At 40.8% G+C, this 13,463-nt stretch overlaps 1 protein-coding gene across 2 annotated transcripts in view; it reads left to right on the top strand.

Annotated features, from left to right (window-relative positions):
• Positions 1-13,463, top strand: part of MEGF10 (multiple EGF like domains 10) — a 179,357-nt gene that overhangs the window by 57,342 nt on the left and 108,552 nt on the right. For both annotated transcript variants that reach the window (XM_005907538.3, XM_070374059.1), the window contains exon 4: positions 1,193-1,293. In XM_005907538.3, the coding sequence (XP_005907600.1) occupies positions 1,193-1,293 (101 nt within the window). The remainder of the gene's footprint in view (positions 1-1,192; positions 1,294-13,463) is intronic.

Below are 13,463 nucleotides of genomic sequence, written 5' to 3'. Positions count from 1 at the left end.
CCAAGCTGCAGGAGATACGGAAACACAAAAAGATTGTCTGTTCCTCGAGGAACTTACACACAAAACATCTACTGGTTACCATCATTTGATTAGCTGAAGTCACCCAGCTGTTGAGCAAAACTGGGGAGACACTCTTAAATATGGATATCACCAGATATCAAAAAACTCTATCTTAGCCTATGTTTCTACTTGAACATCGAATTTAATTTAGACTAACTTAAATTTGAATTAAATTTAAGAAAAATAAGCCGCATGTTTATTTTTTCTATAAATGCAAAAACAGAAAACAAAAACACTGTGTTAAATAATCATGTTAATATGGAAGAAAACTGTCTTGATTTCAGTAGTAAAATACTTGTCATCTGGGTTGTGGGTGGAATGTGGTACCTGCTGATTTATGCTGCACTAAATGATGTCACACTCTTTCTTAGGACAAACTTTCCTTGACTGCTGTGACTAAACCAGCATTCCTTCATGTCACAATCTATTCCCTTACTCAAGCTTTATTTTTTGACAGCATTTAATCATTACCAGCCATTATTTGATAATATATTTATTTGTTGAGTGTATATCTTAAATTATACAGGTCTGTCTTCCCCAGTAGAATGTAAATTTCTTGAGGGCAAGAGCTTTATATTCTTTCACTCACTGTGAGCTCTTTCCCCAATGCCTGGAATATGGTAAGTGCTCAATAAACATGTGTTATATAAATGGATTGGTAAATGAATGAAGCTTGAGTTATATGTAAAGGTCTTTATTTTTGGTGTCCTATTTTGTAGTAGGGTAAAAATACACTAACATAGATTTTTAAAGGACTTCTCCAAATTCTTCCTCTAAACCTATATAGATAAATGATGAGTGACTAGATAAGTAATATATATGAAGCTGATCAATATCTTATAAAATATCTCAAGTGAAGTAGAGAAGACATGAAGCTTCTGATTCCTTGCAAAAAGTGCTGGTGTACTTAAATGTCCATTCAGTGTATTCTTAGCAAATTGGTGAGTTAGTATAGTATTGCTCAAAATATATATCCCATGTTTCTCCTTTATTATTTTGGAGGACCTTGTTTTTTATATCTATATCATGTTTGATAGCTTTTTGTATTAAAATATAAATTTTTGATTTCTAATCAAACTGCAGATCAAAAGATGTAACGATGTGATTGTTTTTTTTTTTGACCTCTATATAGAATCAGTTATCGGACAGCCTATCGACATGGAGAAAAAACTATGTACAGACGCAAGTCCCAGTGTTGTCCTGGATTTTACGAGAGCAGGGAAATGTGTGTCCGTAAGTAAGACTTAACATTTCTTGGAAGTTCATTTACTTTTCCCAGTGTTGGTTTGCATCTGTTAATGGCAGCCTGCGGAGATGGAGACTGAGGCCTGTGGAGACTGAGGCCTGTGGAGACTGAGGCCTGTGGCATCTTGGATCCTTCCCTTATGCTCACTGCTGCTGTCTTGGCCTGTGTAAGCAGGGAAGCATTCACTATGTCCCTCTGTCCTGTCACAAGTCTCCACATGAAAGTCACTTGAGGAGAAAGCAGAAGTTATAGAAAGATGATTCAAGGTTGGATGCTGCAATGTTTGTTACAATTCTTCAAGAAAAGTTTGTTTGGAAATCAGTCAGGGAGTCATCAGAGAAGAGAAAAGAGATGTAAGCTTCCTGTAGCAACTCACCAGAGTCTTAAGTCAACTTTCAAGGGGCCAGCATGTTCTTTTCTGGTACATAGAGTGAAAGGCTTATTAAGGAGCTTTCACAATATGAAATGGCTGTAAGTCTGAATCACAAAGTAGACCTTTTTTCATTGTCATTTCTATCATCCCTCCCCTCCCCATCTCACTGATTCATTTTGAGATGTCTTGAGAGAAGTTTGATGTTTTATGATACACTTTAGGAAATCTTAGAATATCATGTGGAATGTAGTTTGCAATTGTGCTTTCTAACTATTGTGTGTAGGACTCTTAGAGACACTTCAGATCAGATCAGATCAGTCGCTCAGTTGAAGTGGGCCTAAGACAGCATCACTACGAACAAAGCTAGTGGAGGTGATGGAATTCCAGTGGAGCTATTCCAAATCCTGAAAGATGATGCCGTGAAAGTGCTGCACTCAATATGCCAGCAAATTTGGATAACTCCCAGTGGCCACAGGACTGGAAAAGGTCAGTTTTCATTCCAATCCCAAAGAAAGGCAATGCCAAAGAATGCTCAAACTACCACACAATTGCACTCATCTCACATGCTAGTAAAGTAATGCTCAAAATTCTCCAAGCCAGGCTTCAGCAATATGTGAACCGTGAACTTCCTGATGTTCAAGCTGGTTTTAAAAAAGGCAGAGGAACCAGAGATCAAATTGCCAACATCCGCTGGATCACTGAAAAACACTTAAGATAGGTATTATTAAAAATGATTTTATTCAAATATTTTGGCTCAACAAAAAGCTAGAAGGACATCTTTGCTTTCTGAGATGAGATGCTGGTATTGAGTAGTAAAAAGAGACAGAGTTCTGCTCTAACGTGGAGGCACTAGAAACTTCTGATCATGTCTGGGCTTAAGACTCCACAGAACTGAATGATAGCACTGACTTGGCCACCGCTCAACTGGGTGGGCTTGGATAAACCATTTATAAATGGGTTTATAATTTTATTTGAGGCTGCTGCTGCTAAGTCGCTTCAGTCGTGTCCGACTCTGCTACCCCATAGACAGCAGCCCACCAGGCTCCCCCGTCCCTGGGATTCTCCAGGCAAGAACACTGGAGTGGGTTGCCATTTCCTTCTCCAATGCATGAAAGTGAAGTGAAAGTGAAGTAGCTCAGCAAATTTGAGGCTGCTGCTGCTAAGTTGCTTCAGTCGTGTCCGACTCTGTGCTACCCCATAGATGGCAGCCCATCAGGCTCCACCATCCCTGGGATTCTCCAGGCAAGAATACTGGAGTGGGTTGCCATTTCCTTTTCCAATGTATGAAAGTGAAAAGTGAAAGTGAAGTCGCTCAGTCTTGTCCGACTCTTAGCAACCCCACGGACTGCAGCCTACCAGGCTCTTCTGTCCATGGGATTTTCCAGGCAAGAACACTGGAGTGGGTTGCCATTTCCTTCTCCGGTGCATGAAAGTGAAGTGAAAGTGAAGTCACTCAGCAAATTTGAGGCTAATTTGCTCTAAATAGAGAGAGGACTTGGCCCAGTATATGTATCATCTTCCTTCTAACCTTTGGAGTCTATTATTTATATAGAAAGGGTGTAGTGTTAGTTGCTCAGTCGTGTCCAACTCTTTGCAACTCCACGGACTGAAGCCCTCCAGGCTCCTCTGTCCATGGAATTCTCCAGGCAAGAATACTGGAGTGGGTTGCCATTCCATTCTCCAGGGTATATAGAAAGAGTGATATCTCAAATTTGATTCAAAACCAAAGCTATATATGATAATAAATGTTCATTGAAGAGAAATTAGAAAATGTAACTAAGCAAAAAGAAGAAAATACAAATATTGTGACTGTCTTTCCTGGTCGGTAAATGTACTGCTGCAATAATTTACAAATGCCAGTGTTTATTGGATTATAGATGTTTATTTAACTGATCTCAGCTCTTGAATATTTACATGGTTTCCAAGTTATAACTATTATGGACTACTTTAGAAGATGTCATTGTGATTAATTCTTTGTTCATCTACATAATTAATAGGTAAGGATACCTTCACAGACATAGAATTTCTGGGTTAGAGGCATACACGTATTCCTAGAATGTTTGGTGTGTTTTCAATTTATACCCCTACCAGCAGTGTAGAATGTCTTTTTGCTTATATGGTGGTGGTGATTTAGTCATTAAGTTGTGTCTGACTTTTTGCAACCCCTTGGACTGTAGCCCCCAGGCCACTCTGTCCATGGGGTTTCCCAGGCAAGAATACTGGAGTAGGTTGCCCTTTCTTTCTCCAGGGATTCTTCCCAACCCAGGGATTGAACCCAGGTCTCCTGCATTGCGGGTGATTCTTTACCAACTGAACCACCAGGAAAGCCCATCTTTTTGCTTATACCTTGTGCCAATTTTCCTTTTGCTATTTTTCTTAATTTGCATGTGTTTGATTAATAATGGTACAGAATAAGAAAAATTATGTTTATAATCAAACATCTTTGAGAATAATCATGAACTGATCTCTGTGGCCTAGGCTGATGGGAAATTTTCAAAGGAGGGCCTTGAATACACACAGCCTGGAGAGTGGGGAGGCCTGGCTGGTCGGGCTGGCCACTTCCCAGATGCTTCAAGGAGACATTATTTTGGTGTACTTGCCAGGGTTCAAACCTACAAGCCTAGTTGTCAGCACCCTGAGAAAATAGCTCTATCTATTGGGGATTGTTTTGTTAATCCAAGTCCTAAGAGTCATATAAAGTCGGGGTGCTAATTCATTGTTACACAGAACTTGGAGAGGTGCTGACACAGTATCCTGGTCCTACCTTCTCTCCTTGAAGATCTGGCATGTGGGAAACGAAATTATATTGGCAGCTGATGTAGGGATCGTGGATCTGAGCAAGGTTAGTTAGAGAGAAATTTCAGTGCTTCATGGTTCTAGCCTTCTAGAGCCCAGTGCCTCCATCAGTAGTACAGCTAATCTCAGAAAGTAGGGCAATCCCACAGGACCGTCATACCTGGTAAAAATTATTGCCATAATGTGATGGTAAAGATATTATAACTCTTCCTTGAGATAAGTCTCATACCAGCCAATATGACTCCTGAATGCTTGGATGGCCATCTCTAGCATTTGTCACTAAAATTTTCCTTTTCTTGCAGTTTTCCTTTAGATATGTTAATACATTTAATCAGCTCACTGTCTGGTCTCCGAGGCCTGGGAGCTATTTGGTCTCTTTAAGGGTATTTTTGTATCTCTCCACTCTGATGTCTTGATTTCATAGCTTAACCCCAGAGGACAAGCATGCTTCCGCTACTTCCTTGTTCTCAGGGATGCCTCTGGTACATCTTCTGTTCTCTCAACAGCTGGCACTAGTGAGACACCCTTGTGGATAGAGAAGGAAGAGAGAACACATGATTCTTGTTTCTGCTTTCATAATCTTTTTTCTTTCCAACTAGGTTTTGCTGCCAGGCAGCCAGCACAGTCACCATTTTAACTGTTTCCAGCAAGTTATCAAAAAGAATTGAAACACACAAATTGGTTATAATTTTGGTTTAATTTTGTTAATCAGTTTACCTAGAAGGCAAAAAAAGGATGGTTTCACATAACAACCTATATTAGAAAAAATAGTTTCTTTTACGTGGCTACGGTAGCTCCCCTGGAGAGCAAGTCCCATCTTCCCATCCCTCCCTCCCCCTGCTTCATCCTGCCCAAGATTATTCATTTCTACTAAACTCTCAGGCTGTACAGAAGCTGCTGGTCCACAGAGCACACTTCGGGTAACAAGGCTCTGTGTTCAGAAGACAGATATTTACCATCAGGCAGGAAGAGCCAAAACAAAAAATGTGGGGAGTAGTGTGGTTAGAAGCCTTTCCTAAGAATCTGGCTGGAAAAGAGAATGGATTGGAAAATTCTCCAAGAAGAAAATATTGCGGGACATGAAGATGTCTGTAATTCCTTTGTGAGGTTTTAACCTGTTCATAAAATTACACTTGTACGGTTATTCATTTTTCAAAGTTCCTATTATTGCTTGATTGTGTTTCATTATTTTTAAAAACTGGAATGTCATTTATTTTCTTGACTTAAAAAATTGAAATAGAGTTGACATAAAATATGTTAGTTTCAGGTTAGTGATTTGACATTTGCATATATTAACAAATAATCTCCAGGATAAATCTAATAACTACCTGTTAAAATCATTACAAAGCTATTATAATATTATTAACTGTATTCTTTGTGCTGTATTCGTATTACGTCTGTGTAGCTTATTTTATAACTGGAGGGTTTTGCTTCTTAATTCCCTTCACCCATTTCACCCTCAACTCCCAATGCCAGAAACCACTCATTTATTCTCTGTAGCTGTGATTCTGTTTTCATTTTGTTTTTAGATTTCACATACGATTAGAACCAGACAGTATTTGTCTTTTTTATGTCTGATTTATTTCACTTAGCATAATGCCCTCTGCATGCGTGCTAAATTGCTTCAGTCTTATCCAACTCTTTGAGACACTATGGATTGTGTGATGCAAGGCTCCTCTGTCCATGGGGATTCTCTAGGTAAGAATATTGGAGTGGGTTGCCATGCTCTCATTCAGGGGAATCTTGCCAACCCAGGGATTGAACCTACACAATACCCTCTAGACCTATTCATATTGTTGGAAATAGCAAAAGTTCACTCTTTTTATGGCTGAATAGTATCCCACTATAACTGTATATCGCATCTTCTTTATCCATTTATCCACTGGCAGACACCAGGTTGTCTCCATGTGTTCAGTTTTCACAACCCCATGAATCGCAGCACTCCAGGCCTCCCTGTCCATCACCAACTCCCGGAGTTCACTCAGACTCACGTCCTTCGAGTCAGTGATGCCATCCAGCCATCTCATCCTCTGTCGTCCCCTTCTCCTCCTGCCCTCAATCCCTCCCAGCATCAGAGTCTTTTCCAATGAGTCAACTCTTCTCATGAGGTGGCCAAAGTACTGGAGCTTCAGCTTTAGCATCATTCCTTCCAAAGAAATCCCAGGGCTGATCTCCTTCAGAATGGACTGGTTGGATCTCCTTGCAGTCCAAGGGACTCTCAAGAGTCTTCTCCAACACCACACTTCAAAAGCATCAATTCTTTGGCACTCAGCCTTTTTCACAGTCCAATTCTCACATCCATACATGACCACAGGAAAAACCATAGCCTTGACTAGACGGACCTTTGTTGGCAAAGTAATGTCTCTGCTTTTGAATATGCTATCTAGGTTGGACATAACTTTCCTTCCAAGGAGTAAGCATCTTTTAATTTCATGGCTGCAGTCACCATCTGCAGTGATTTTGGAGCCCCCAAAAATCCATACATGACCACAGGAAATAATGCTTCAGTGAACATGAGGTGCAGATAATCTTTTTATGTTAGTGTTTTGTTTCCATCAGATAAATACACAGAAGAGGAATTGCTAGATCATGTGGTAGTTCTATTTTTAATTGTTTTGAGGAACCTCCATACAGTTTTTCATAGTAGCTGTACTATCTTACATTCCCATCAACATTGCACAAGGATTCCCTTTTCCTCACATCCTCACCGACATTTATTGTATCTTGTCTATTTAATGATAGCTATACTAACAAATGTGAGGTGATATCTCATTGTGGTTTTGATTTGCATTTCCCTGATGATTAGGGATGATGAGCACCTTTTCATGTACCTGTTGGCCATCTGTATGTCTTCTTTAGAAAAAGGTATTTTCAAATCTTTTGCCCATGTTTTAATCAGGTTTGTTGTTTGCTTGTTGATAGTCTTGTGGGTCAGAGAAAGCGATGGCACCCCACTCCAGTACTCTTGCTTGGAAAATCCCATGGACGGAGGAGCCTGGTAGGCTGCAGTCCATGGAGTCGCTAAGAGTCGGACACGACTGAGTGACTTCACTTTCACTTTTCACTTTCATGCATTGGAGAAGGAAATGGCAACCCACTCCAGTGTTCTTGCTTGGAGAATCCCAGGGATGGGGGAGCCTGGTGGGCTGCCGTCTATGGGGTCGCACAGAGTCAGACACGACTGAAGTGACTTAGCATAGTCTTGTGGGTGTTTGCTTTGCAGTAGTTCTTTAGTTTGATGCAGTCTCGTTTGTTAATTTTTGCTTTTGTAGTCTTTGCTTTTGGTGTAAATCCAAAGAATCATCACTGAAAGCCATGTCAAGGACTTTACATCTATGTTTTCTTCTAAGAGTTTTACGGTTTCAGGTCTTATGTTCAAGTCTTTAATCCATTTTGAGTAGATTTTTGTGTATGATATAATATATGATCCAGTTTCACTTATTTGCATAGGGTGGTACAGTTTTCCCAACACCATTGATTGAAAAGATTGTTTTATGTTCTCGACTCTTTTGTCACAAATTAATTGACCATATATGTATGGGTTTGTTTCTGGACTTTATTCTGTTCCACTGATCTATGAGTCTGTTTTTATGCCAGTACTATACTGATTACTACAAGTTTGTAATAAAGTTTGAAATCACAGAGTGTGGATACCTCTAGCTTTGTTCTTTCTCAAGATCACTTTAGCTATCTGGAGTCATTTGTGGTTCCATGCAAATTTTAGGATTGTTTTTTCTATTTCTGTGAAAAATACCATTGGGTTTTTGATAGAGATTGAATTGAACCTTTAAATGGTGGCTTTGTTAGTATGGACAATTTGACAATATAAATTCTTTCAACCATGAGCGTGGAATGTATCAAATGTATTTGAGTCAGGCTTTATGTATTTGTATCTTCAATTTCTTTCATCAACTTATTATAGTTTTTAGTGTAAAGGTCTTTCACCTCTTTAGTTAAATTATTCCTAGGTTTTAAATTTTTTTGATGCCATTATAAATGGGAATTTTTTATTAATTTATTTTCCTGATCACTTTTACAATTAGTATTAGCAATTAATTTTAATTTACTAAAGTTATAAATCCAAAATCTAGTTGTTTCTTGACATAGAAAAAGAACTTATGGTTACCAAAGGGGAAAGGGAAGGTGGAGGGATAAATTAGGAGTATGGGATTAAGAGACATACAGTACTATAAATAAGGTAGATAAACAACAAGGATTTACTATGTAATGCAGGGAACTGTATTCAGTATCTTATAATAACCTAAATTGGAAAACAATCTGAAAAATATAACTGAATCACTTTGTTGTACACCTGAAACTATCAAGATATTATAAATCAGCTCTACTTCAATTAAAAAAAAACAACAACAAAACCTACTTGTTCTTAAGCTAAATTCACCTGACAGATGTTTTACTCATCACTGATTGATTTTTTTGTATCTTTTGCCATTAAGATATATAAAAGTATATATATATATATATTTGCCTAACTTTAACCACCATGGTAATTGCTACAATTATGTATTCTTTTCATATAGTTCTTATCTTTCATGACCACACATCCCTTGTAAATATTAGTGTCTGGTTGCATTTTGCAAATATCATGGCTACATTTGAATTTCAAATCATAACCTCTGAGGTCATCTTGTTCATCCTCTCCCACCTTGCCTTGGTCCCATGTGTTCTCTGAAGTCATGAGAGTAGACGTTGTTTGGCTCTTCCTCCACAAGATCAGTAGTCTTAGACACTTCCTATCTTCCATCTTCTCAATCTTGATCCCTCAAGATTTCATATAATTCTTTCCTTTAAAATTTTGATCTTGTTCCTAAAATGAAAAGATGCATAGCTTAAAAACTGGCTTAAATGCAGTGTTCCAAGGTTATCTGTTAACATCTATTTCCTCCTCACTTTTTGACGATCTCACTTACATTTTCTTCCTTTCTTCTTTCTTTCCTTCCTGCCTACCTGCTCTTCTAATGCTGGACACTTAAATGTTGCTCACTGTAGCCACTAAGCTATTTTGAATTTCTTTGTACATGTGAAAAATTCATGAGACAAATTTAGTAGGATTTCTGGGACAAAGAGTATGTATTTTGTATCAGAAAAGATTAGGTTTGGCTGTGACATAAAAGTTTGTTTCTTTCTCACATGAGTCCAGAGGTTGGTAAACCAGTAAGAAACCCAGCAATTTCCACCTTTCTGCTCCACCATCTCTAGGGTGCAGCCTTCATCTTCATGTGCCATTATTGATTTCCTCACATCAGTCTAGGTCCCCAGCGGTGGGTACTTAGTTACATGACCTCACTGAGCTGCATGGGCGTCTTTATTCTGAGTGGTCAGGAGCCCAGTAAAAATATATTTCTATAGGAAGGGAATAATGGAATATTAGGAGAAAGGAGAAATCTGAGTCACATTTTAAGACTTTTTGATACAAACTTCCAAACTGCTATCTAAATTGGTTCTAACAACTTGCCTGCCCGCAAGGAATATATGAGGGTGCCCACTCCCCTGTATTCTCACCAACACTAGATGTGATTATTGCTTTCAGGCTTCTGGGTGACAAGAGAACCTTGCTTTTCTTTGCATTTCCTTACTTATTAGTGTTGCGGTTCTCTTAAGAAATATGTATTAGTTAGCTACTGGTATTTTGGTTTCAAGGGGGATAAAGTAGACTGCTTTGTTCTTCAAACAGCTATAGAAATGCTGTTTAGAAACAATAGGTGGCAGTGGAGACAGAAATGGGCAGATTTCCCAGCCGGTACAGGAGATAGTTTGAGACTGAGACTTGAATAATAAATGCCAGGAGTCAAACCAGCAGGTGCTTCGAGCTCCTTACCCTTACCACTGTCACTGGGATCCATTCTCTCCATCCTAAAGTCCACAGGTCCTCCTCTCCCAAGGCCTCATCTGTTTGTAGCTCCAGGAACGGTTTGGAGCCAGGGTGGCTGCTTGACTTCTCCCATGGCCCCCACCATCAACACCAAGGAGAGAGCCGTGATCTCTTCCCCTGCGGCAGTGAGGGCACCCCAGCAGTCCTAGACAGCGACACATGAGGCTGTGGGTCAGTGGAAAGGAGTTGAGACCCGGACTTGTGATCACCATGTTCTTGTACTTGAGTAGTGAATAAGGACTTGAGGCTGGCCTAGGCATCTAACCATTATTAGCAACATTAGAACTTTAGGAAGATGCGTTGGGTTTACACACAACTGATTTTCAAACACGTCTTTGGTGCCTGACCTCTTAGCAAGTGGGAATTGCTTGTAAATTTGGTTTCTTGGGACTAGGAAAAGCTCACAGCAAAACAGCAGAATGAGAAGTTGGCAACTGTCCCTCCTTGGGAAGGATTGGCTAATCCAAAGATGAGACCAGAAATTCATTCTCCCTCCCACGTCCTTGACTGGTGGCAGAGAAAGCAGATCACTGGGAGCAGGGCTGCCTGCAGCAGGGTTGTGAGCGGACAAAGGGCATGGCTTGGGGATCTCCTCCAGTGCAGCTCCCGTCCTTAGTCTATATGCCCTGTCTTCTGTTGCTGGATGCTGCTGCAGAGGAAAGGACTGTTGTGATGACTATTTCCTCTGTGGTGAGCTTGACTCTGTTACCCTACTTTTGTTAGATGCATATTTGGTGCTAAGTTGCTTCAGTCATGTCCAGCTCTTTGCAGCCCCATGGACTATAGCCCACCAGGCTCCTCTGTCCATGGGATTCTCCAGGCAAGAATACTGCAGTGGGTTGCCATGTCCTCCCCCAGGGGATCTTTCCAACCCAAGGATCAAATCCATGTCCCTTAACATCTCCTACATTGTCAGGTGGGTTCTTTACCACTAGCGCCACCTGGGAAGCCCCTTCTATTAGATGGTGGAGGTCAAACACTCACTTCAAGTTAAAGCTGTGATGGGGGCTTTGCAGCCCGCGTGGCTTTCAGGGAGACACAGGAAGAGGTTTGGGGACTGAGTTGTCACCCTGTTGTCTTGTAGGCCAGCCCTGGTGGTAGAGGACCAGTTCCCATGGATGTGCCCTGGCTGTCTTTGCACTCAGTAAGAGAACTTTGGAACCGTAAATAAGAAGGCTTCACTCCCACACACTGAACTGTATATGATTTCCTGTGCTTAGCAGAGAGCAGTGTGACAATTGATTACCATAGCACTGAATGAATATTCACAGCTGATTTTTCACTTGGCCAGTTTTGTGAAAAAACTGAACTGGCTGGAGGCAAAGAAGGAGCTAGAACTCTGGTCTGTGTTTATGTAATAAATAATTCCCCAAATGAGCTTGACTCTTGCTTGAATGTCATGTTTCAGTAAGCAGTGGGTTGTAAACTGAAATTTGGGGTTAAGAGCTTAAAGACATCTGCTGCTCACTTACCCAGGACTGTTTTCCTTCCAGGAGACAGATATGCCATAGGGGTGGCTCTTCAGGGGGCCCAGTTAGGCTGTTTGCCACATAACTCATAGATTTCTTCCTATGTCTTTTATATTGGAATGTTATGTTATACTGAACTGGAATTAACAAAAAGTTTCCCTTTGGGGAGAGAGGGTAACGTCTCTTAGGAGCCACTACCTGGAACATCGTGTTTAGAAGAGAGTGAGACCACGAGAGTGAGAGTGAGAGCATCATGAGACCATGTCTGTGCTAAGAGGGAGAACAGAGTGACTCATTAATGATTTCTGTCATGGTCATTGGGTGGCCCGAGCGCCCCACATTTGCCATCCCTGTGTTAGACTCTTTCTGGCCTCCTATGACATTTTGGACCTCTTAAGTCATGGAGATATCAACTGAGGTTCCTGAATTATGCACCTGGCCATAGGTTCATGTTATACCTTCTCCAATTAACGGGAAGTTATATGTACTATTCCTGCCCTTGTCTCCAGGAAGAATGGGTTTCCTCTTTGTGAGCTGGAACATTTGGCAAGCTAACTCAGGATAATATTGTCAGCAATTTTGTTTAAGGAATGGAAAAACATTTTCAGTGGCTACATTTTGCCCCACTGTCAGCCACTCGAGGGGAAACACAGGCTTGGGGAACTGGCCGAATGGGCAAGGATTTTGGAAAGAACTTCCCTGTGGGTTCTTGTTTCCCTCACCTGGAGATGATGGAGTTGCTGTTGTTGTTCAGTCTCTCATGTCAAACTCTTTGCAAGCCCATAAACTGCAGCATGTCCGACTTGCCTGTCCTTCACTGTCTCCCTGATTTTGCTCAAACACATGTCCATTGAGTCAGTGATGCCATTCAACCATCTCATCCTCTGTCACTCCCTTCTCCTCTTGCCCTCAATCTTTCCCAGCATCAGGGTCTTTTCCAATGAGTTGGCTCTTCATATCAGGTGGCCAGAGTTTTGGAGCTTCAGCTGTAGTATCAGTCCTTCCAATAAATATTCAGGGTTGATGTCCTTTCGGATTGACTGGTTTGATCTCTTTGCTGTCCAAGGGAGATGATGGAGGGACACATTTAATTCTTTGTCCAGGCTTCATGTCATTTTGATCTACTGCTGCTGAAAAGTTTTGGACTCAGAGTTTTCTGGATGAGAAGAACTAGAGTACAGGGCAAAAGCCTTGTTTGGGGCTGTGAAGATTCAGCCTTTGGCAGAGGACTGTTTTGGGGTGAGTGGTGCTTTTCCAGGGCATTCGGGGAACATGGTGAGGATTTAGGGGAGAAGCATCTCTCTGAAGTTGAAGGCAATCAGAGCTTTCTGTTCCTGACTTGTTTGACTTCCACACTCACAGGCTTGTTTAATAATAAAGTTGTGATCTTGTCAAATATTTCCAAACAACCTTGGTATGTAGACTCTCTTAAGCAGACTCTTTTGAGTACAGATAAAAGTGAGACAATCCTGTTAAGCTATCCAAAGAGACCCTGAACTGACAGTGAAACCAGATGGTATGTTCCTAAGTACACCTACCCATGATGCCCTTTCTGCCACTGGCAGTGGATTTTTTCATGTTTCCATAGGGACCCTGCCTTCTGTTGCCATGGAGCCCGACTTGGTTCAG

This window comes from Bos mutus, chromosome 7 (genome assembly GCF_027580195.1).
Source record: "Bos mutus isolate GX-2022 chromosome 7, NWIPB_WYAK_1.1, whole genome shotgun sequence".
NCBI lineage: Eukaryota > Metazoa > Chordata > Mammalia > Artiodactyla > Bovidae > Bos > Bos mutus.
The sequence above is the reverse complement of the archived record's forward strand: the minus strand, read 5'-3'. Positions and strand labels throughout refer to the sequence as shown.